The sequence below is a fragment of the Budorcas taxicolor genome, chromosome 1 (assembly GCF_023091745.1).
Source record: "Budorcas taxicolor isolate Tak-1 chromosome 1, Takin1.1, whole genome shotgun sequence".
In the NCBI taxonomy this organism is placed as follows: domain Eukaryota; kingdom Metazoa; phylum Chordata; class Mammalia; order Artiodactyla; family Bovidae; genus Budorcas; species Budorcas taxicolor.
In genome coordinates, this window is record NC_068910.1 from 173,424,613 (window position 1) to 173,451,633 (window position 27,021).

A 27,021-nucleotide genomic window follows, 5' to 3' on the forward strand; every position below is an offset into this window, starting at 1 on the left:
TGTTCACATCATCAAACCAAGTTATAACTATAATATACCATGGAAAGTATCATATTTCTAATATTTGACTCTCAATAAAAGTTTGCTTAACAAAATGGTATTGTTAGGTGTTCAATTTCAATTTAATAACTCTATTATTAATAAAATTTGTTTTCATGTTGCAAAGACATGTCCTCATAAAAGAAATATAATCATCTAATGATATAAATATTTGTTCTATAAATTTGGGAGGAAGTAATATAAACAAAATCTGCATCAATATTTAAAAAATTAAATATTCCTAGAAATCAAGTTTTATAAATGTAAAACATTAAAAATTAAAGTCATGAAACTTTCTTGATAAAATCTAAGACAAGGCTTGGTTAGCGTCTTTCCTGTATTAATTTTTCACTCACTGTTGTAAAGAAAGGCACCTTTTAAACCCTACAAACACCTGATATCCTCCTAGTTTATATTAGGTCTTCGTTCTTCAGCAAATTAATGAAACGAATAGATCAGTTTATGATGTTATAAGATAAATCCTAATAAAAACCATTAAAATGCTCCAGAAATTTCCAGAACGTGTACTCAACTAGCTGCTATTTTTTAAAGGTTTTTCAGAATTTTCCTATTATTTTTTCCAATTTATAAAATACTCCTTTACCCATTATTGTACTTACTCTCCTTGCTTTCTACTTCATAAATGTCCACTTTATGTCCTATCAATATTTGTAAATATTTCTTTTTTCAAACTGGTTTGATGAAAACAAAGATTGTTATGCATAAAGAAGCAGAATCACATGAGCTGTTATTTTCTCTTATATGAGGAAGCATGTAGGGTTATTTAGTACAAGCTAAAATCCTTGTTGCTGAGTTATACAATCACAATGAGCTGATACATAAGTCCTAATTCAATCATTCGTGAATCATTTTTCCCTTCTCTCTACCTACACGCATTCCTTAAATCAAATTTCAAAGATTCAATGAAGCCATCACAAAAATACATTTAATTAAGGCCTAAAATTTTTTGTGGTTTTATTAATATAATGAAAAATAACTTCAAATAAACAGATGAAATGCTAATGTGGGAAAGTACAGAAGAAAGGCAGAAAAGGAATTAATCTTTTACTAATAACAGATATCCAAACCACTCAGAGAAAAATAAGGAACAGAAGATTCTTTCACTTTTCTTTAGCTACTTCCTATGAAAGTTTAAGCAACAGCATATCACTTGAACTCACACAATACAGATCACCATCAATAACTATGGGTTTTGTGCTATTAAGAGTCAGGATACTATTGTCAGTGAATGTGAATTAGAAGCCTAACTCTGCCATTTATTTACAAGTCCTATGATCACAAGTCTTCATCTGTATAAATGGGATAATAAAAGCATGTATTTCATGAGGTTATTATGAAAATTAAATGAGATACTATATGTCTAGCAAAACTTCTGGCACTTAGAAAATATATTTAAAATGTTAGATGCTTATTATAATATCCACAGTAAGTAAAGCTTATTGTGCGACCGGCATCAGGGGTAGAAGCCAGGAGGACCCCATGCCCGGGAGGAGCTACCCCACATCCGAGGTCAGGGGTGGCGGCCGGAGGAGCCAGCCCGCGCCCGAGGCCAGGGGCAGTGAAAGTAGCTGAAAGGAGCAACCCCATGCCAAAGGAGCTGTGGTTGCCTGGGCGCAGGAGGGCCTAGAGGAGCTATCCAATGTAGAAGGTCAGGAAGGGCAGCGGTGAGGAGATACCCCTCCTACAAGGTAAGGAGCAGCAGCTGCCCTTTGATGGAGCAGCCGTGAAGAGACACCCCACGCCCAAGGTAAGAGAAACACAAGTAAAATGGTAGGTGTTGCAAGAGGACATCAGAGGGCAGACACACTGAAACCATACTCACAGAAAACTAGTCAATCTAATCACACTGGGACTACAGCTTTGTCTAACTCAATGAAACTAAGCCATGCCTGTGGGGCAACCCAAGACGGGCGGGCATAGTGGAGAGGTCTGACAGAATGTGGTCCACTGGAGAAGGGAATGGCAAACCACTTCAGTATTCCTGCCTTGGGAACCCCATGAACAGTATGAAAAGGCAAAATGATAGGATACTGAAAGAGGAACTCCCCAGGTGAGTAGGTGCCCAATATGCTACTGGAGATCAGTGGAGAAATAACTCTAGAAAGAATGAAGGGATGGAGCCAAAGCAAAAACAATACCCAGCTGTGGATGTGACTCGTGACAGAAGCAAGGTCTGATGCTGTAAAGAACAATACTGCATAGGAATCTGGAATGTCAGGTCCATGAATCAAGGCAAATTGGAAGAGGTCAAACAAGAGATGGCAAGAGTGAACGTTGACATCCTAGGAATCAGCGAACTAAAATGGACTGGAATGGGTGAATTTAACTCAGATGACCATTATATCTAATACTATGGGCAAGAATCCCTCAGAAGAAATGGAGTAGCCATCATGGTCAACAAAAGAGTCTGAAATGCAGTACTTGGATGCAATCTCAAAAACGACAGAATGATCTCTGTTCGTTTCCAAGGCAAACCATTCAATATCACAGTGATCCAAGTCTATGCTCTAACCAGTAACGCAGAAGAAGCTGAAGTTGAACGGTTCTATGAAGACTTACAAGACCTTTTAGAACTAACACCAAAAAAAGATGTCCTTTTCATTATAGGGGACTGGAATGCAACAGTAGGAAGTCAAGAAACACCTGGAGTAACAGGCAAATTTGGCCTTGGAATGTGGAATGAAGCAGGGCAAAGACTAATAGAGTTTTGCCAAGAAAATGCACTGGTCATAGCAAACACCCTCTTCCAACAACACAAGAGAAGAGTCTACACATGGACATCACCAGATGGTCAACAACGAAATCAGATGGATTATATTCTTTGCAGCCAAAGAGGAAGAAGCTCCATACAGTCAACAAAACCAAGACCAGGAGCTGACTGTGGCTCAGATCATGAACTCCTTATTACCAAATTCAGAATCAAATTGAAGAAAGTAGGGAAAACCACTAGACCATTCAGTTATGACCTAAATCAAATCCCTTATGATTATACAGTGGAAGTGAGAAATAGATTTAAGGGCCTAGATCTGATAGATAGAGTGCCTGATGAGCTACGGAATGAGGTTCGTGACATTGTACAAGAAACAGGGATCAAGGCCATCCCCATGGAAAAGAAATGCAAAAAAGCAAAATGGCTGTCTGGGGAGGCCTTACAAATAGCTGTGAAAAGAAGAGAGGTGAAAAGCAAAGGAGAAAAGGAAAGATATAAGCATCTGAATTCAGAGTTCCAAAGAATAGCAAGAAGAGATAAGAAAGGCTTCTTCAGCGATCAATGTAAAGAAATAGAGGAAAACAACAGAATGGGAAAGACTAGAGATCTCTTCAAGAAAATTAGAGATACCAAGGGAACATTTCATGCAAAGATGGGCTTGATAAAGGACAGAAATGGTATGGACCTAACAGAAGCAGAAAATATTAAGAAGAGGTGGCAAGAATACACAGAAGAACTATATAAAAAAGATTTTCATGACCCAGATAATCATGATGATGTGATCACTCATCTAGAGCCAGACATCTTGGAATGTGAAGTCAAGCGGGGCTTAGAAAGCATCACTACGAACAGAGCTAGTGGAGGTGATGGAATTCCAGTTGAGCTGTTTCAAATTCTGAAAGATGATGCTGTGAAAGTGCTGCACTCAATATGCCAGCAAATTTGGAAAACTCAGCAGTGGCCACAGGACTGGAAAAGGTCAATTTCCATTCCAATCTCAAAGAAAGGCAATGCCAAAGAATGCTTAAACTACTGCACAATTGCACTCATCTCACACGCTAGTAAAGTAATGCTCAAAATTCTCCAAGCCAGGCTTCAGCAATATGTGAACCAGGAACTTCCAGATGTTCAAGCTGGTTTTAGAAAAGGCAGAAACCAGAGATCAAATTGCCAACATCTGCTGGATCATGGAAAAAGCAAGAGAGTTCCAGAAAAACATCTATTTCTGCTTTATTGACTGTGCCAAAGCCTTTGACTATGTGGATCACAACAAATTGTGGAAAATTCTGAAAGAGATGGGAATACCAGACCACCTGACTTGCCTCTGGAGTAATCTGTATGCAGGTCAGGAAACAACAGTTAAAACTGGACATGGAACAACAGACTGCTTCCAAATAGGAAAAGGAGTACATCAAGGTTGTATATTGCTTATTTAACTTCTATGCAGAGTACATCATGAGAAATGCTGGACTGGAAGAAACACAAGCTGGAATCAAGATTGCCAGGAGAAATATCAATAACCTCAGATATGCAGATGACACCACCCATATGGCAGAAAGTGAAGAGGAACTAAAAAGCTTCTTGATGAAAGTGAAAGTGGAAACTGAAAAAGTTGGCTTCAAGCTCAACATTCAGAAAACGAAGATCATGGCATCCAGTCCCATCACTTCATGGGAAATAGATGGGGAAACAGTGGAAACAGTGTCAGACTTTGTTTTTTTGGGCTCCAAAATCACTGCAGATGGTGACTGCAGCCATGAAAATAAAAGACGCTTACTCCTTGGAAGAAAACCAAAGTAGATAGCATATTCAAAAGCAGAGACATTACTTTGCTGACTAAGGTCCATCTAGTCAAGGCTATGTTTCTCCTGTGATCATGTATGGATGTGAGAGTTGGATTGTGAAGAAGGCTGAGCACCGAAGAATTGATGCTTTTGAACTGTGGTGTTGGAGAAGACTCTTGAGAGTCCCTTGGACTGCAAGGACATCCAACCAGTCCATTCTGAAGGAGATCAGCCCTGGGATTTCTTTGGAAGGAATGATGATAAAGCTGAAACCCCAGTACTTTGGCTACCCCATGCAAAGAGTTGACTCATTGGAAAAGACTCTGATGCTGGGAGGGAATGGGGGCAGGAGGAGAAGGGGATGACCGAGGATGAGATGGCTGGATGGCATCACTGACTCGATGGACATGAGTCTGAGTGAACTCCGGGAGTTGGTGATGGACAGGGAGGCCTGGCGTGCTGCGATTCATGGGGTCGCAAAGAGTCGGACACGACTGAGCGACTGAACTGAACTGAACTGAAGTAAAGCATTTTGTTCATAAAATTACTTGAATTTCACTGGCTTCTCACTGCCTGTAGAATTAACTCTAATATCCTTAATATGAAGTGAAAGTGAAAGCTGCACAGTTGTGTCCGACTTTTTGTGACCCCATGGACTGTAGCCTACCAGATTCCTCTGTCCATGAATTATCCAGGGAAGAATATGGGATTGGGTAACCTGTTCCCTTCTTCAGGGGATCTTCCCAATCCAGGGATCAAACCCAGGTCTCCCACGTTGCAGGTGGATTCTTTACCGTCTGTGCCACCAGGGAAGCCCAAGAATATTGGAGTCAGTAGCCTATCCCTTCTCGAGCAGATGTTCCCAACCCAGGAATCAAACCAGGGTCTCCTGCGTTGCAGGTGGATACTTTACCAGCTGAGCTACCAGGGGAGCTCCACAACATATAAGGCATTCTCACAAACATCTCTCATTATTATAACCCTTCTGTAAACCAACCCCATTAGACTTCAGTTCCTCAAGTATGCCATACCCACTTTGCCTTCCTCCAAGTATCAATATTTCCACATGAAGTTCATTTTGCATACAACATTCTATGCCATCTTCTCCTTCCTTCAATGTATAAAAATCACATCTTCAACAGCCCATCCTAACATGCTGACTAATCTAGGTTGACTAGTTTAATGTTCATGAAAATACCCTGCACTAGAATATGTCAAGACTGAAGATGAAACCCAATGTGCTGAGACTGGCCTCTTGGAAAAATAAAAAGGGTCTAGGTCTGCTGACTTCCAAACTGTTGGTTATATTAGCAATAAATATACTTATCGCTTAAGCCAGAGATTGACAAACTACAGCCCTTGGGCAAATCTAGCCAGCTGCCCATTTTAAAAAATTAAGTTTTGTTGGAATTTAGCAATGCCATTCATTTAGTATTATCTATGGCTGCTTTCATGCTAAATGGGCAGAGTTTAGTAGTTGCAACAGAGACATAAGGCCCAGGAAGCCTAAGTTATTTACTATCTAGCTCTGCAAAAAAGCTTCCTGTCTTTGGTTTAAGCTACATTTAGTTAGGTTTTGTTACTCTTAGCCAGAAGTATCCTAACCCATATGAGTTAGTTTCCTTTTGAAACATTCATCTGACTTCACTGCAATAATGTACATATCTTCCTTTCTATATATGCTTATTTTGCCACTTGCATGAAATCTCTCAGTAGGATTGGGCAGCCATTATGTACTGATTATTTAACATACACATGACAAATAGAAGGCATTCAAATATTGTTGACAGGACAAGTGAACAAATGAATGAGTATATCTGATCAATAACCAATAAATATTTTTTAACAACTATGTACATTAGGTATTCTGAGACAAAAGACCATACAACAGCATGCTCTGCCCTAAATGCGTAAAAATCAGGTTTACAGACTTCCCTGGTGGTCCAGCGGTTCAGACTCTGCATTTCTAATGCAGGGGGCGTGAGTCCGATCCCTACTCAGGGAACTAAGATCCCACACACAGCACACTGCAGCCAAAACACTAATAAAATAAAATAAAACTGTCTATTTAAAAGAGAAAGAAAAATCACGTTTAAGAAATAAACATGAAAGCTGTAGAAAACAAATATGTAAGTTATTTTTGAAGCAAAACAGGGGGCATTGTCATATGTAAGTACTACCATACTGAATGTATATATCAATGATAGCCCCACTAAACCCTGATTTTAAATCATACCAAAGGGTATGAATTTGTGTGTACTAGGCACTAACTAGAAGGCAGGGCACACTGACATAATACCACCCTGTCCTATGGGCCACTAAAACCATGAAGGGGACTGAATCAGGCTATTCACTGCTTTCTGGCATCCATACTCAGGGCCCTTCAACTGACACCTCATGTTTTGACCCTGTTCACTACCTTTGTTGAGATTTAAGAAATAATGACAAATATGCTATTACTATCTTATAAACCTGTCATAAGAATGAGTCCCCTTGAACACAACAAGCTCTGAGTGATCAAAGAATCTAACCTGTACAGCTGGCCCAGACCTTCAAGATTACTGTCACTATATGAGACCCTTTCCTGAAACTACCCAACCTCCTTATTTATTCATGCTCTTGTTTCTCTTACCTTTCAAATGCCCCATATAATACTTTATGTAATATCAACTTTATTCTAAAAATGTAAAACTTGGTGAAGTAGAAAGCAAACATTTAATGACCAGTAAAAATCATAGTCACATCACATAATCATAGTTATGTAATAGCTAAAGCATAAACCAAAATGAGGAGGGGAAAAAAGGAACAAGGGGCAAGGCATTTCCTTGACTGACATAATTTATTTGTCTTCTTAGTCCGTATTTCCAGTCTCAGAAACTTACTCTATATGCTCTCTTCTAATCTATCATTCTCTGACTTTTGCCCCTTATCAATATATTTCCCCCATACCCTCTGTGATCCTCATTTCATTCTAACTCTGGCTAAGTTAGCCTCCCTATCTTTAAAGCCAGATATCCAACCCTGCTGCTGCTGCTGCTGCTAAGTTGCTTCAGTCGTGTCCGACTCTATGAGACCCCATAGATGGCAGCCCACTAGGCTCCCCAGTCCCTGGGATTCTCCAGGCAAGATCACTGGAGTGGGTTGCCATTTCCTTCTCCAATGCATGAAAGTGAAAAGTGAAAGTGAAGTCACTCAGTCGTGTCTGACTCTTAGCGACCCCACGGACTGCAGCCTCCCAGGCTCCTCTGTCCATGAGATTTTCCAGGCAAGATTATTGGAGTGGCTTGCCATTTCCTTCTCCATCCAACCCTATCTCCTCTAATATTCAACAATCCTTAAAACTAGAAAAGACAGAACTCAGGATTTTATAGGGCAGTGACTGCTCAATGTGCATTAATGGCTGCAGGGTGATCAGGGAGAAGAAAGTCACATAATAATGTAACATGTTCCCAAAATCCACTACAAATGGATCATTTCAAAGAATACATAAAAGCCAATAATCCAGGCAGTTTTACATATTATCACTGTAAATCTGGATAAAAATAAGCATACAGACAACTGTGAAACAGAAAGGGTTGGGAAGAATTCCATATCCTTCAATAAACTTAATTCTTTACAGAATCAAGATCTCAAGGAACCATATCAAAGATCTTGGTAAGCTCTTCAATTTAACTCTGAAAAGTGACACACTAAAGGACAAAATACTTGTACTGAAGTATTAAAGTGAATATATATAGGATGTTGAAAGAATGACAAAAGAGGATAAATTCTAAGATGTTCTACTTCACAGAATAAAAGACCCCAATGTCATTTTGGAAAAACAAATAAGAAGCTGTAATTTAAGCTAATAAAGATTTCATTTCATTTCAACATCTTCTAATTAAATAAACAGTTTTGAGTGGACTTCAACATCCAAAAATCCAAACAAAATTAGAACAATTGTTTTAATGAAAACAATCCCAGAAAAAATAAATCCTGGGCCTCATATGCACATACACTCACCTAATACACACATATATCTTTATATTAATGAAGTCCTCATTCTACATTGAAAGAAGTTTTAGCCAATAGTAAATCATGTAGTTTCCTCCCTTACCTTTTTTCTTTTTCCCTAAGAGTTTTACAATAAGTCAATATACATCTTCAATCATAAGTAATCTTCTAATTTTAAGTATCATATTCATGATGAGGAAAATGGAACTTCCCTAACAAATTATGTAAATTTTCCTTTACTGACATAATAAGTTTTGCAAGTACAATTTATTTCTAAGATTTATTTTATAAATATTAAATGAAAACAGGAATAGAAAGGAAGTACAGTAAAAATTTGAGATAAGTTATTTTGACTTATCTTTTCTTCTTTTTCCATTATATTCTCCCCTTTTTTCCATCTAAGAAACACATCAGAAGATGAAAATACATTTGATTGCTGCTATGGAATCACTGAGTCACCACCGCTTAGATTTGCTTCAACTTACCCACGTTTGATGTTGTGTAATTCCTTGTCCTTGCCTTTATCCTTTTCCTTTTCTCTTTTCTCCTTATCTCTGCCTTTACGTCGTTCTCTATCCCGAGACCGACTACGTGTTCTTCTGTGACTTGACCTTTCACTGCTTCGACTATGGGAACGTGGCCGAGGTCTTGATCGGGACCTACGGTAAGTAGATTTCATTAAATACATTGAGAATATAATCTGTATTATGAAATAAAATTTTTTTAGCTGTCTGAAAGAAAAGGATTTAGTTTTAATTAAGGATTCAGTTAACTGTGTGAAGTGAGCATCTAAAGATGATTCTTTATGAATAAGTATATGTGAGGGAAACATAGGTGCCAAGTTTACAAAAATATAAGGTTTAGTCAAAGAGTGTTTGTTCAGGTGTTCACGGGTCCCTGGTAGCATAATGGATACAAATCCGCCTGCCAACATAGGGGTATGTGTTTGACCCCTGGTCCAGGAAGACCCCACAAGCCTTAGAGCAACTAAGACTGTGCACTACAACTACTGAGCCCGCACTTTAGAGTTCATGAGCTGCAACTACTGAGCCTGCCCACCTAGAGCCCATGCTCTGCAACAAAAGAAGCCACTGCAATGAGAAGTCTGTGTACCACAACTAGATAGCAGCCTCAGCTCTCTGCAACTAAAGAAAAGCCCACACACAACAATGAAGACCCAGTGCAGCCAGTAAATAAATAAATAGAAAAAAAAAAAGTGCGCCAGCCTTGTAATACTACAACCAGCTTTTAAAAAGTGTTTGTTCAGTCAAAAAAGTCTTAAAGTGCAAATCGTCTTCAATGCTGAAATCTCTTCAAGATAAAATAACAAATCTAAATGGATCTAGTCTAATCCCCAAGAATTAGAATCTTCCCCATCCCTACAAACTCTGCTTCTAGTAATATATTGATTCAACATAATTTCCTGTATTAGTTAAACTAAAACTATTCTTCTATATAATCCAGCTTTTCTTTGCATTAAATGAAGGACAATATTAGGTTGGATGTATTATATGCCTTTAAAAAGTAAATATTTTTAAATCCTGCCCTATAGTACTGACAAAAAAGTCTCTTAACAGATTGATGATCCTACAGACACTATAAAAAAAAGTCTAAAGTCACTGAATAGTGACTGAAAGAAGGCACTGACCTATAAAAGGGAAAAAAATCTTACTATTTAAACATGTTGCTAATTTATTTATCGTAACTTCAAACAATTAGGTTATGGACCAAAAATAATGAGCAATGACAACACTTAGAAAAAAGAAACAACAATTAAAAATATTGTTATTTTATGAGTTTTTTTTCTGAGGACAAGCCTAAGTCTGTGCCATGCAGGACAGCTAAAACTCCAACCGAGAACTTTAAAATTTATGGTCTAAAAAACTAGAACAAAGGCTCAGGAAAATCATCACCAATTGAAAATTAAAGGGGAATCTTGGAAAAAGAGTCAGGAGAGAGCCAAAAATTGTAGCTGTAAATGCTATTCAGACCTCTGGCTGAACCTTAGATCATGCGGGAGGGGCAGACTCCAAACAGCTAAGGAAGAAAGAACTGAACTAAATTTTTAACTGCCCCGAGAGAGACTAAATCATCTAATACATATTAATGAATTCATTTAATTTTCTGCTTTTAAAAAAGGTAAACAAAAAAGGTTATATTCTTCAGAGGAATATAATAGAGTCCATAATAGTCAAAACATGACATTCATCATGTCCATGATAAAATTCAAAATTACTAGATATACAATGAACATGAGAAATGTAACAAAAGATACCAACCCTGAGATGAGTCAGATATTGAATTAGCAGGCAAGGATTTTAAAGTAGTAGGTATAACTATGTTTGTCCTGAATATAAAGCTAAAAATTTTAGAAGAAAAACAAGAAAGTAAAAAAATTCTGTACCTGAAACAATACAATATATGAAATTAACATTATACTAAAAGAGACCAGAAGCAGACTGGTAACAACAGAGGGGGAAAAAAGCTCCGTGTACTTGAAAATAAACTGAAATTATCCAATCTGAAGAACTAAGAGGAAAAAAAGATTTGTTGAATGAAAAGAAAAACAGATCTTCTGAAATCTCTGTGACAATATTCAAATGTCTAACATGTTTATTTAAACTCAGAAGTAGAGAAGGAGAGAAAATAATGAGATAGAAATCAATGTTTTTTTAAAGCGGTAGCCAAAATTTCCCCAGATTCAGTGAAAAAAGAATTTACAGGGACTTCCCTGGTGGTTCAGTGGTTGAGAATCCACCCCTGTAATGCAGAGGGTGTGGGTTCAATCCCTGATTAGAGAACTGAGATCCCACATGCCTTGGAGCAACTGAGTCCTTGTACCACAACTAAAGAGCCCACATGCCACAGTGAAAGATTCTGTGTGATGCAACGAAGATCCTGCCTGCCACAACTAAAATGCAGCCAAATAAATAAATATTTTTTTAACTTACAGTCAAGAAGTTTAATGAACTCCAGAATAAATGTGAAGACCATGACTAGTAATACCATTGTAAAGCTCATGAAAACTAAAGATAAAGCGAAATCTTGAAAATAGAGAAAAATGGACACATTACATACAAGAGAACAATAACATGAATTATCACTGGCTTCTCAAAGAAACAATTAAGATCAGAAGACAGTGGAACAAAATTCTTAACATGGTGAAAGGGGTGGGGGGGGAACCAAACTGGAATTTTATACCCAGCAAAAATATCCCTCAAAAAATAAAAGTAAATCAAAGGCATTTTTGAGATAAAGTAAAAGTAAATCATAATCATCAACAGTTAATAATGTACATTACAGTCTGTATTCAAGTGATTTCTTCAGGCTAAACAGAATGATAAATGGTGGAAACTTGGGCCTTTAGAAAGGAAATAAAGGCCACTAGAAATGGTAAATCTAAGGGTAAATATAAAAAAGTGCTTCCCTAATTTAGTTAAAATACATATGTACTTAAAGTAAAAATTACAGTGTTTTACTATAGGGTTTATAATTCAAGTAGATATAATGCATGTAATTGCTAAAGACTAAATAATAGGGCAGGTAAATGAACATATACAGTTAGAAAGTTTTTACATTTCACATGAACAGTGAAATATTAACTCTAAGTACACTGAAATGGTAAGGGTGTATATGTAATCCTTACACTGACCACTTACAGGAGAAAAAAAAAAAAAAGAGGAGGAAGAGGAACAAAATACAAAGAAGTAAAGCTAAAAACCCAAATGATGAACCAAAAGAGATTTCTTTAAAAATATTCATTAACCCAAAAGGAGGCTGAAAAGGCTCACATGTCTTTCCATAAGACTTTCAAGATTAAGCAATTCCTGGCCAAGAAACAAAAGCGGAGTTGTTCCATTCTCCAAAAGATTCGGATGAAAACAAGTAATAAATCAAGTATAACTCCAAGACGAGACACTGGAGAAGAATCAAGCTGGGTCTATATGAAATCACATAAGAGATGGCACAAAGTCGCTTACATCCTACCATATCACTCTGAAAGTGTCACTACTATCTGGACAGTCAGATGAGTCTTATAGGGAAAATGACTTTTCTCTTTGTTTCTATAGTTTTGTACTAGCAGGTTGGTTTGGTAATAAACACATGAGACCTTTTGCTTGAGAGGGGAAAAAAAGCTAGTTTGTCCAAATAAATTAGAAAACAACACACAACTATAAACTATCTACAAGATAATGCACTTTTTTCCATTAAAATTTTTTTTATTTTATATTAGAGAATAGTTAATTAACAATGTTGTGTTAGTTTCAGGTGTACAGCAAAGTGATTCAGTTATACATATACATGTATTTTTTTTTCAAATGTTTTTCCCATTTAGGATATTACAGAGTATTGTGTTGAGTTCCCTGTGCTATACAGTAAGTCCTTGATGATTAAGATATGCACTAAATATAGATAAATCATGTAAACACAGAACAGCTGGAATGAATATATTAATATCAAATAAACTAAACTATCACCCTGCTGCTGCTGCTGCTATCACCCTAGACACTAAGTAACTAACAGATCACCCCAATTAAAAAATGGATACTTCATGATGATCAAACGGTCGATTTATAAGTATAAATCATACAAAATATGTTTATCTGACCACAGCAGAATTAAGTCAGAATTCAGTAACAACGTCTAGGGAAAAAATCAAAAATGTAGAAATGAAATAATACACTTCTAAATATATCATGGGTCAAGTAAGAAATCACAAAAAAACAGAAAATATTTTGAACTGAAAGACAATAAAAATATAGCATTTTAGAATCTGTGTGATGAAACTAAAGCAAGGTTTAGAGGGAAATTTATAGCTTTAAATGTTTATATCAGAAAAGAAGAAAAGTCTAAAATCAATTACCTAGGGTTCCAAAAGTAAACTCAAAGCAGGTAGAAAAAGGAAACATTAAAAAGCAAAAATCAATGGAACAGAAAGCAATAAAGAAAATTAACAAAGCCAAACTCTGGTTTCCCAAGAATATCAACAGATTTGGTAAATCCCTAGCTACACTAATCAAACAAATAAGAAACAAGAAAACACAAATCATCAAAGAGATTTTAAAAAAAGATTGTGGATAAGGAGATCACATGATCTAGTCTTGGGTACTTAGAACATATATAGGGCTTGAAGAAAACTATATAAGTTTCACTTGTAGTAAGTTCTGTTCTTTTTCATCCCTAACTGGTTCATTCAGTGAGTAAAGAAAAATACTGCATCATGAGATCATAAACTTTTTTAAAAAGTGATCTGGAGAAGCGACAATATTTATTGCCAGCAGTAAAGAATACATCTGCCAGTGCAAGAGATTCAGGTTCAATCCCTGGGTTGGGAAGATCTTCTGAAGAAGGAAATGGCACTCCTCTCCAGTATTCCAGCCTGGGAAATCTCACGCACAGAGGAGCCTGGAGGGCTACAGTCTGTGGGGTCCCCGAAGAGTCAGACCCAACTTAGCAACTAAACAAACAACAAAACAAAACAAAACAATATTTATTGTTAGGAATGTCAATATGGGTTTATCATCCTAATTTACAAAAGGTAAATTTGCATGATTTTCTCTTTGACTACTTCCTCTCTTAATTTTGACACACTCATCTTCCACATAAAATTTTAATTTAGCAACAATTTAACTCCAATACTTCGGCCACCTGATGCGAAGAACTGACTCATTTGAAAAGACCCTGATGCTGGGAAAGATTGAAGCCACGAGGAGAAGAGGTCAACAGAGGATGAGATGGTTGGATGGCATCACTGACCAGATGGACATGAGTTTGAGTAAGCTCCGGGAGTTGGTGATGGACAGGGAGGCCTGGTGTTCTGTAGTCCATGGTGTCGCAAAGAGTCAGGCACAACTGAGCGACTGAACTAAATTGAACTGCCCTACAGACACTTATGTATTCATTTCTAGTTAAATATTTTATTACATGTGAATATATAAAAATTTTAACAGATAATTCTAAAGTCTTTGAATAATAAAAAAGGGGGAGACCTTTTTTGTGATAACCATGGCCACTACATATATAGTATACACGTGTGCACACGCACACACACACACACACACACACACACACACACAGAGTATATTACCTAAATTTGGTTTTACATTATAATTCTGGCAATTAGTTTTCACTGAACTAGTGAAATATAGAATAGCAAAAGAGAAATGAGTTAAATATTAGCTTAAACGCTTAACAACAAATCCTTAAGAGCTTTTCTTTTTTAAAATAAAACTTTTAAGTTCATTTCTAAATGAGAGTCCCCTTGGACTGCAAGGAAAGTCCAATCCCCTTGGACTTCGAGGAGATTAACAGCCAATCCTAAAGGAAATCAACCTTGAATATTCACTGGAAGGACTGATGCTGAAGCTGAAGCTCCAATTCTTTGGCCACCTGATGCAAAGAGCCAACTCACTGGAAAGATCCTGATGCTGGGAAAGATAAAAGGCAGGTGGAGAAGGGGATGACAGAGGATGAGATGGTTGGATGGCATCACCAACTCAATGGACATGAGCAAGGTCCGGGAGATGGTGAAGGACAGGGAAGTCTGGCATGCTGCAGTCGATGGAGTCACAAAAAGTCGGACATGACTGAGCAACTAAACAACAAGAACAACTAAGAAAAATACACTACTGGACAAAATGTAGACTCATTTGCGGACCATAGATAAGGTAGGCAGTGCCGAAATCATGCATTTATGGTATCTCAAAAACCAAATGTATATGCTGTTACTATATCCAAAGCCAAAGAAGTATTAAATCTAAACAAAATAAATTCTCACATAACGCTGTCCTCAAACAAGTTACTTCCTCTCTGGACATCTGTTTGCTCACCTATAAAATGTTGATAACATCTACCATTGAGGATTGTTATAAGGATTAAATAGTAGTTCCTGCTGAATCATGAGACAGCAGACAGGTGATTTGGGAGTAGGCAGGCACTGAGAAAAAAGTAACTTGTGGGATGTGCTAATCCAAATGAATGAGTAAAATCTGAGTCAGAATATATGAAATGTTTCCCTCAAACCACAGCTAATCCGGTACAGAGAAGTATTATGCTTCTGACAGACTGTTAAAATGTTAAGTCTGACTAAGGATTACAGTTTCAATATATTTCTCTTATATAGGAAGGTAAATAATAATAATCTTGATTATAGATTATTGTCTTCTCCACAGGAAACCTTAGCAACCAAATACATGATATTCGCCAGTTTTCTATAACAGGAAAATCGTATCACCCATCATTCAAGCCTTTGGAAAATAAAGAGAGATACTTTTTAGAGTCCAGGAAGGCATTATAACATAGGGACAAAAGGCCTAAACTAGCTCTGTCCCAGAGAAACCAGAAAGTAGGATAATTCAATCACCATCACAGCAAAAATAAACACCACAACTAGAAGCCTTCTATCAATTACACTATCTGCCTCACTCTTCCCACTGCAACTACTTTCCTAATCTCTACTCCTTCCAACCTACCTAATACCTGAAATAAACTCAATTACCTCCAAATTCATCTTATAATTTTCCCTTACGCAAAGACTCGACCGTAGAAAACATACGCCTACCATTTTCCAAAAATATTTTGTTCGTTATGTCTTCATACAAGCAACATATGCCATTCTGAAATATTTTTTTTATAACTGTTGCTGATATGGCTCAATGACCTATGATAGCAATAGCATGTACATAGTTTAAGTCACTCATAATGTCAAATTAAAAGAAAACAGTAAGTTACATCATGGTATACAATATAAGCTACTAGCTTCCCCTACCAATGTTTTAATATCCATCATTTTAAGTATCATATTGTAGGCCTCTTAACTTTGCTTATAGACTACCAGAAGCAAAACATAACTCTGGAGAGAATAAACAGAAAAAAGATAGCAAATTCAAAACACAGTTTTTACAACAATATTATTAAAGGCTGTTAAGAAGGACCACAAAATCAAATACATACTTTAAATGAATTAAGCTGCTGACTTCTTTGCAGTCATAAGAATTACACAATTTTGAGTAAAATACACATCCTAGACTATTAACAACCCTTTTACTTTATTAAGTAAATTTAATTACATATTTGAAGGATCTCCATCAAGAATAAAAACTAAAGTTTTCCTACTTGACCACAGAAACAAAAAAGTCAAAGAAACTATACTACAATTTCCAATGTTATTTTCCCTTCATTCCTTAAATAAATACCTTTCTGACAAATCACTCTAGAAGTCTCTAGAGTACCAAAGCCAATATGGAGATATATTATAACCAAAGAAACATTTGATAAAAAATGTGGCACTCTAGAACACACAATATATGAGTAATAAATGGACAGTAAGATGTCTATTATACCAGATAAATGCTTTCAATATCTACACAATAGGAAGAATCACCATAACATTCCTACATAAAATGAATTACTGCCCTCAAAAACCAATTTGTCAAGTTTCTTAATTGGTTAATAAATTCTAAACACATGTAATCAAAATAAATATCCTAATATTTTATCTTTCAAAAAATAACAACAATACTTCAAATAGTCTCAAGTAGAATACTATAAAATAGACTATATTTACTATAAAATAAAACAACTATAATTAAAATTATATTTATAATTTTTATATTGATTAAACTAACATGGATTCCATGTCAAGATGACATTTTGAACTCAGGTATCTACTTTCATCTCCAAAACAACTAAAATCATACCAAACAGGAATTGAAGAAAAAAAAAAAAAACAGACATATGCTCGGGGAAAGAGAGAACACTTTTGAAAAGGGAAGTGTCCACTTGTGGCTTGGTGGTAAAAAGAAGCAGAAAGCAAGGTGCTAAAGCTCAGGGCTCTATAAAAACAAGATGACATCAAAGGATCTGAAAACAGACCTAGCTTTCCCCATAAAGTTTCCCATTTATTAAAGAAATTCCACCTCACTGTATTAATGATAGCATACTGCCATTCAAGAAATCTTGTGTCACACAAAACCTTCAGCCCATCACTTAAATTGTCTGTTACTGCCAATCCAGGAAAATTCTGTTTATTATCATGAACAACAACAAAAAAGAATCTAGGGAAATCCCTAGAGGTCCAATGGTTATGACTCTGAGCTCTCACTGGCAAGGGCTTCAGTTCAATCCCTGAATCTAACATCCATACAAAGCAACTAGAAGAAAACAAGCAAAGTTAGACCCGAAGTTTTTAACTGATAACAAACATACACCACAAAAAAACAGAGCAGAAGAGACTATAAAATTCAAATATGAATTTTGGTTCTTGCTCAGTTGCTAAGTTGTCTGACAACTCTTTGTGACCCCATGGACTACAGCACACCAGGTTCCTCTGTCCTCCACTATCTCCCAGAGTTTGCTCAAATTCATGTCCATTGAGTCAGTGATGCTAACTAATCATCTTACCCTTCTTCTTTAGACTTCAATTTTTTCCAGCATCAGGGTCTTTTTCAATGAGTCAGCTATTTGCATCAGGTAGTCAAAGTATTGGTGCTTCAGCATCAGTCCTTCCAATGAATAATCAGGGTTGATTTCCTCTAGGATTAACTAGTTTGATTTCCTTCCAGTCTAAAGGACTCTCAAGAGTTGTCTCTAGCACCACAATTTGAAAGTATCAATTCCTCAGCACGTAGCCTTTTTTATGGTCCAAACCTCACATCCATACATGACTATTGGAAAAACCAGAGCTTTGACTATACGGACCTTTATCACAAAAGTGATGATTTTTCTTTTTGGTATGCTGTCCAGGTTTGTCACAGCTTTCCTTCCAAAGAACAAGCATCCTTCAATTTCATCGCTGCAATCACCAGCTGCAGTGATTTAGGAAGACTGTTTGGTGATGTCCATGTGTAGAGTCATCTCTTATACTGTTGGAAAAAGGTGTTTGCTATGACCAGTGTGTCTCTTAGCAAAACTCTGCTACCTTTTCCCTGCTTCGTTTTGTATTCCAAGGCCAAACTTGCCTATTATTCTGGGTATCTCTTGACTTCGTACTTTTGCATTCTAATCCCCTATGATGAAAAGGACTTTTTTTTTTTTTTTTGGTGTTAGTTCTAGGTCTTATAGGTCTTCATAGAACCAGTCAACTTCAGCTTCTTTGGCATTACTGGTTGGAGCATAGACCTAGATTACTGTGACGCTGAATGGTTTGCCTTGGAAATGAACCGAGATCATTCTGTCACTTTCGAGGCTACACCCGAGTACTCCATTTCAGACTCTTAGCTGACTATGAGGGCTACTCCATTTCTTCTAAGGGGTCCTTGACCACAGTAGTAGATATAATGGTCATCTGAATTAAATTCGCCCATTCCCATCCATTCTAGTTCACTGATTCCTAAGATGTCAACGTTTAATCTTGCTATCTCCTGCTTGACCATGTCCAATTTACCTTGATTCATGGGCCTAACATTATTCCAAGTTCCTATGCAATATTGTTCTTTATAGCACTGGTCTTACTTTCACCGCCAGACACATCCACAACTGAGTGTCATTTCTCCTTTGACCCAGCTGTTTCTTCTTTCTGGAGCTATTAGTAATTGCCCTCTGTTCTTCTCTAGTAATGTATATTGGACACCTTGTAATCTTGGGGATCTCATCTTCCAGTATCATATTTTTTGCCTTTTCATACTGTTCATGTGGTTGTCACAGCAAGAATACTAGACTGGGTTACCACTTCTTCCTCCAGTGGACCACATTTTGCCAAAACTCTTAACTGTGACTTGTCGGTCTTGGGTGGCCCTACATGGTATGGCTCATAGCTTATGATGGGCCATAAAGCTAATCTCAACACATTTCAAAGTTGAAAGGTATTCAGTCTTTGGTCTCTAACAATAGTCAAGAAAAAGGAAAGAAACAAAAGACAACTAGAAAAGCCTCTAAATGTTTGGAAATAAAGTAACATATTTCTATACAACACACAAGAAAGGTGAAGTCAGTTTTATTCAGACTAAATGAAAATTAAAATATGGTACATCTAAACTCTGTAGGCTATAGCTAAAGTATAAAAAAAACAGGATTTGTAGCATTGGATACATGTATTAGAAGAGAATAAAGCTAAAATAAACGATCTAAGCTTCCATCTCAAAAAATTAAAAAAAGAATGGAAAACTATACTCAAAGAAGGTAAAATGAACCAAGGGATAAGGGGAAGGAGGAATAAATTGGGAGACTGGGATGATATACATACATTACTATGTATAAAACGTAACTAATAAGGACTTAGTGTAGCACAGGGAACTCTACTCAATACCCTATGACTTATGTCGGAAAAGAATCTAAAAAAGAGTGTGTACTTAGCCGCTCAGTCATGTCCAACTCTTTGTGACCCTATTGAATATAATTGATGGGATTCTTCAGGCAAGAATACTGGAGTGGGTAGCCATTCCCTTCTCCAGGGAATCTTCCCAACATAGGAATCAAACCTGGGTCTCCTGTATTGCAGGCAGATTGTGTGTGTATATAAAACAGATTCACTTTGGTATACACCTGAAACTAGCACACCACTGTAAATCAACTGTACTCCAATAAAAATGTTTTAAAAGATGGAAAAAGGAAAGAAACTTGAAAAGCAAAATATGAATTAACCAGAATATCAAGAAGGACAAAGGTGACTTTTTGAGAAGATTAATAAAGCTGATAAATTCTTGGTGGAAATGACAAAGAAAAATAAATCACAAACAAAATAATCATTTCTGTAGTTAAATGGCCGTTTGCCCATAAGCATCAAAAGCTATGGAAATAGCCCTCCCACTATAAACAAGTAGAAAAGCAGACAAAATGTGTGTAACAACTGTGTCAGACATTGGAAAAATGAAAACAGGAACCCTGGGATTGCCCTGGCTTACTGCCATGAGGAAGCTTCCACTCGACAGAGCATGAGAGAAAGATTCATAGACTTTCTGAGCTAGGTAGACAGAGACAAATCTTCAAAGAGGCCAAGGTACTAAGTTTTCTAAGGCATTATACCAAAGAGAAGAAGCTGGACAGAAAAAGGAATTCTCTAGAAATCTGCCGAGGCTCTTTAGTTCTTTGACAAGTTCAAATCTACAAATATGTGAGATTAAATGCCAAGAGACCATGAAAAAATACACTGGACAGCAGTACAAATTCAGAATATCATATGGGAGAGAAATAGTGTTCTACCAGTCAGAGTTGAGACACTTTGTACATAAGGTATTGTATGGAGTCAAGTACTAATTTTGAAGCTAAATTAGCCATAGAATAAAGGTACTCTGGATCCACCCTAACAGAGCTGAAAAGCAAGCCTTGATCTTGTCAAAATACTACCTGGTGAAGTTAGATCATCGCTACATGAGGGCTTACAATATTATTGTCTGTTTTAATGAATGCTTAAAATTTTCCACTCAAAAGCTAAAAAAAGTATTTGAAACATCATGTCTTCTTTATGGTACAACTCTCACATCCATAACATAACTACTGGAAAAACCATAGCCTTGACTAGATGGACCTTTGTTGGCAAAGTAATGTCTCTGCTTTTTAATATGCTGTCTAAGTTGGACATAACTTTTCTTCCAAAGAGCAAGCATCTTAATTTCATGGCTGCAGTCACCATCTGCAGTGACTTTGGAGCCTCCAAAAATAAAGTCTGTCACTGTTACCTCATCTATTTGTCATGAAGTGATGGGACCAGATGCCATGATCTTAGTTTTCTGAATGTTGAGTTTAAAGCCAAGTTTTTCACTCTCCCCTTTCACTTTCATCAAGAGGCTCTTCAGTTCCTCTTCCCTTTCTGCCATAAGGGTCCTGTCATCTGCATATCTAAGGTTATTGATTCCCAGCAACCTTGATTCCAGCTTGCCTTTTATCCAGCCTAACATTTTGCATTAGGCACTCCGCACATAAGTTAAATAAGCAGGGTGACAATATACACAGCCTTGACATACTCCTTTCCTAATTTGGAGCCAGTCTGTTGTTCCATGTCCGGTTCTAACTGTCACTTCTTGACCTGCATACATGCTTCTCAGGAGTCAGGTAAGGTGGTCTGATATTCTCATCTCTTTAAGAATTTTCCAGTTTGTTGTGACCCACACAGTCAAAGGCCTTAGTATTGTCAATGAAACAGAAGTAGATGATTTCCTGGAATTCTCTTGGCTTTTTTCTATGATCCAACAGAGATTGGCAATTTGATCTCTGGTTCCTCCGCCTTTTCTAAATACAGCTTGAAATATGGAAGTTCTTGGTTCATGTACTGTTGAAGCCTAGCTTGATAATTCTGAGCATTACTTTGCTAGCATGTGAAATGAGGGCAATTGTGCAGTAGTTTCAATATTCTTCGGTCCTGCCTTTCTTTGGAACTGGAATGAAAACTGACCTTTTCCAGTTATACCAAAAGACTATTTAAAATATACCCAACGACAATAATGCTATTTTGTTAGAAAATACACACATTCTGAATTTTAACTAAGATAATTAAGTATACTAATATTCTTCAGCTTTGGTCACTAACTGAGTCTACATCTACCTCACAGATATTTATATGGATCAGTACTGTTGCCAAATCAAGGTTAACCGTCCTCACTAAGCACAGAGGGTAAAGCCTCTAGCTGTTGTAGACAAAGTATTTGTAAACAGGGATTATTTGTGTATCTCTGTAATTCCCTATTCATAGTGCCCTAACTATTATAACTATATAAAACATATTGCCCTAGTAGAAAATTCTGGAAGAGATGGGAATACCAGACCACCTGATCCACCTGAGAAACCTGTATGCAGGTCAGGAAGCAACACTTAGAACTGGACATGGAACAACAGACTGCTTCCAAATAGGAAAAGGAGTATGTCAAGGCTGTATATTGTCACCCTGCTTATTTGACTTCTATGCAGAATACATCATGAGAAACGCTAGGCAGGAGGAAGCACAAGCTGGAATCAAGATTGCTGGGAGAAATATCAATAACCTCAGATATGCAGATAACATCACCCTTATGGCAGAAAATGAAGAAGAACTAAAGAGCCTCCTGATAAAAGTGAAAGAAGAGAGTGAAAAAGTTGGCTTAAAGCTCAACATTCAGAAAACTAAGACATGGCATCTGGTCCCCTCATTTCATGGCAAATAGATGGGGAAGCAATGGCAGACCTTATTTTGGGGGGCTCCAAATATCAGTGCAGATGGTGACAGCAGCCATGAAATTAAAAGATGCTTACTCCTTGGAAGGAAAGTTATGACCAACCTAGACAGCATGTTAAAACGCAGAGACATTATTTTGCCAACAAAGGTCTGTCTAGTCAAAGCTATGGTTTTTCCAGTAGTCATGTATGGATGTGAGAGTTGGACTGTGAAGAAAGCTAAGTGCCAAAGAATTGATGCTTTTGAACTGTGGTGTTGGAGAAGACTCTTGAGAGTCCCTTAGACTGCAAGGAGATCCAACCAGTCCATCCTAAAGGAGATCAGTCCTGGGTGTTCATTGGTAGGGCTGATGTTGAAGCTCCAACTCCAATACTTTGACCACCTGATGTGAAGAGCTGACTCACTGGAAAAGACCCTCATGCTGGGAAAGATTGAGGGCAGGAGGAGAAGGGGATGACAGAGGATGAGATGGCTGGATGGCATTACCGACTCAATGGACCTGGGTTTGGGTGGACTCTGGGAGTTCGTGATGGACAGGGAGGCCTGGCGTGCTGTAGTTCATGGGGCTGCAGAGTCGGACACGACTGAGCGACTGAACTGAACTGAAGTGCCCTAACTGAAGAACAATCTATCTTATCAAAGTTTCAGATACATTTTAGTTCAGTTCAGTTCAGTCACTCAGTCGGGTCCGACTCTTTGTGACCCCATGAAATGCAGCATGCCAGGCCTCCCTGTCCATCACCAACTCTGAGAGTTCACTCAAACTCATGTCCATCAAGTTGCTGATGCCTCAAACTCATGTCCATTGAGTCGGTGACACCATTCAGCCATCTCATCCTCTGTTATCCCCTTCTCCTTCTGCCCCCAATAGTTCCCAGCATCAGAGTCTTTTCCAATGAGTCAACTCTTTGCATGAGGTGGCCAAAGTATTGGAGTTTAGCTTTAGCATCAGTCCTTCCAAAGAACACCCAGAACTGATCTCCTTCAGAATGGACTGGTTGGATCTCCTTGCAATCCAAGGGACTCTCAAGAGTATTCTCCAACACCACAATTCAAAAGCATCAATTCTTTGGCGCTCAGCTTTCTTCACAGTCCAACCCTCACATCCATACACGACCACTGGAAAAACCATAGCCTTGACTAGACGGACCTTTGTTGGCAAAATAATGTCTCTGCTTTTTAATATGCTGTCTAGGTTGGTCGTAACTTTTCTTCCAAGGAGTAAGCGTCTTTTAGATACATTTACTTGGACCTAAAACTTACACTCACTTTCACTTTTTTCCCCTTCTATTTGCCATGAAGTGATGTGGGAACCCACTTCCGTATTCTTACCTGGAGAATCCCATGGACAGAGGAGCTTTGTGGGCTACAGTCCATAGTGTTGCAAAGAGTCAGACACAACTGAAGCGACTTAGCACAGCACAGCATGGCACAGATGGGACCAAATGCCAGGATTTTAATTTTTTAATGTTGAGTTTCAACCCTGAATACTCATCGGAATGATTGATACTGATGCTGAGCCTCCAATACTTTGGCCACCTGATAGGAAGAGCCAACTCACTGGAAAAGACCCTGATGCTGGGAAAGATTGAATGCTCTAAAATATGAATAATACACTTTTTCAGTATATCTCTTACATATTAGTATTATAGGGCATGACATTTGCCACTATTGTTAGTAACAATCTTCTACATGCTAAGAAATATGCCAACTGTATTTATCTATTTTATCTCTTTTAATTTTCCAGAGTATTTAAACATAGAGTTGTTACTTTCACCTCCTTTTGGCATTTGGGGGAACTTTTTTTTGGCGGGGGAACAGACAGCTTGGGGTTTTTTTCTTTGGTTTGGTTTGAGTTTTGCTTTGAGAATACTGACCTCTGAAAAGTTCAGAGGTCAGAGCAAATGTGCGATAGACCTGAAATTTGAACACAGGTCTGTCCACATCCTTTCAGCTACAGCCCATTGTCAGTAAGATCTGATTGCAGTATCATTTTCAAATAAAGTCTATAAAGCAGGAAATAAATATCTATAGATTCATTTCTAAAATATTATTTAAAAATTTAACCCCACTTTATTATAGGTAGATCCATTCAACTAAATATCTTAGAATTAGCCATGTCAATCTTCAAAAATTCCCAATCATCATCTCTAGCCCCCCATTTTTAAGAGATGATATTAAAAGGCAGAATTGGGAAGGAAAAAAAGCAAAAGAAAAATGTAGAATCCAGTGCTTCCCCTCTAAAAAAGCATATAACCCACCCACTATGCCAAAGGTTAAGTCATTTAGTCAAGTTCAAAGATCTTCAAAGACTTCTTAGATCCAGATAAGCCCATATGTTACCAAAATTCTGCAAAAAAGCTATTACTTTCCAATCTGCTTCTCATGTTTAAGATACAGAACACACAGATGCTTGGCATCACTCATCAGTCTTCCTAAATTTTCACACCAGATAATCAAGGTCCACCAATAACTTTCCTATCTCAAAGTCCTAGAAATGTCTTTATTCCATCAGTGTTTGGTTCACTTGTTAAATCTGAAAGTAACCATAAAAGACCATTCAGTTACTGTACAATAAGTGTTAATTTGCTAATTTCTTCACAGGTAATCAATTAAAATGTAAAATATTGGATAAAATTAGTTGCACTAAACTTAACAGCTGCTCCATAAGCATAATTAGTTTCACAAGGGCCATATGTATTCTGAACAGAGACAGAGTTGAAACAAATAGACAGATTTTAAGTAAGTTTGAGAAAATCTGCATTTAATTAGCAGGTGGGCACTACAACTGCATAACGTTTTTATACATTTATATTTATGAAGTGACAGAAGATCTAAAGGCTTTTTAAAATGGCGTTTATTGTTTGAATGGGAACTGTTTTGCTGCATGCTAAAGTGATTTAAGTCCTTATAGCTCTGCTTTGAAAAAAATCATAAATGGTGAAAGAAAACATGTGGAAAACTGTAAAACTAGAAAGAATTTGCGACAAAAAACAGATACACATACCATAACTAAAAGGAAACTACACTTAATTAAATGTACACTACATCTGGAATATCAGCCTAATAAAACGTGAAACTATTAATTTTCATTGTTCTACAGGAAATGAGGTCAGTGTCATTTAATAATTCCTCCAATTACAATGGACTAACTCATTGGACTGTATGCTCTGGACACCATCTAATCTTAAAATGCTATATACTTTACAATATCCTTAAGTCAAATTTTTACATAAAAGCATTTAAATTACAAAGAAGTAAAAGAATAAAATCAGCAAATGAAATTCTTTAGCCACTGGTAGCTACCAATATTATATTTTAAACATTATATTTTTTGGATAAGGTTTTTCATGGATGCCCATAAGTATGAGATCACACTTGTTAGTTCTTATCAGCACTAAAATAATCATTTTAAATTTAAAAGTAGAATATATAATTTTAAAAATGAAAATGATGTTTACCTGGCCAATAATTTCATTAGTAGTCTATATTTATCATTAGCAAGTTTAAAATGTATAAAAAAAGATATTTTTTCAAAGGTGAAGTGTTTTTTAAACTCCTTAATTAAAAGAATAATATATTTGTAAGAGAAAATGAATAGTTTTCCAAAATAAAATAGACAATGAAGCAAATTCCTGTACTGTCTGTATGTGTTAGGGAAAGTTAGGAAAATACTTGCTTATCAACTGAGTGAACCAAGACCTTAAAATTTTACTTTCTTCATCTAGCTAAATAATGCAGCATTCTACTTACATATCAAAGACACTAAACTTCAAATTTTTCTTTAAATAATAGGCTGTTATGCACAAGTTTTAATTATCAAACATGAATTTTAATTTGGGCATCCTATTTTTGGAAATAAAAACATATCAACTTAACACAATTTCCAATTAGCAAAATTTAAATTTGTACATGAAATTTTTAAGTCTTCATGGAATCCTTGCATCAAAAAAAAAAACCTTTTAAAATAATAACTATATTGCAAAATATAACTGTGTATATAATTAACACTAATAATTATTATTTCATGTTCAAAATTAAAAGAGAGGAAAAAATACAGATCATTCTACTCACAATAATTAAGTTTTTAAATTAAAATTGTCCTTTAAAAGGTTACTTCCTTATTCATATATACAAAAGCTCAAACAAAAATCTTGCTATACTCTTACTATATAGCAAATTCTATTATAAAGCTGAAAGAAGAACTTAAGATACTAAACTGTTTAGTTCTAAGCTATTTACTAAAAAATTTTTTTAAATTATTTTTAAGAAGCCTCAAGCAACTTGCTGCAAGACTTCATTAAATGCAACCACATAAAACAAAATTTAAGGGGGACAGACTGACAACTTACAAATCAGATTTCATTTTCCTGCCTTTAACTTAGATTTCC

At 36.6% G+C, this 27,021-nt stretch overlaps 1 protein-coding gene across 1 annotated transcript in view; it reads right to left on the bottom strand.

Annotated features, from left to right (window-relative positions):
• RSRC1 (arginine and serine rich coiled-coil 1) overlaps positions 1–27,021 on the bottom strand; it is a 444,672-nt gene that overhangs the window by 329,330 nt on the left and 88,321 nt on the right. Inside the window, exon 4 of the mRNA XM_052637705.1 lies at positions 9,033–9,206. Coding sequence (XP_052493665.1) covers positions 9,033–9,206 — 174 coding nt within the window. The remainder of the gene's footprint in view (positions 1–9,032; positions 9,207–27,021) is intronic.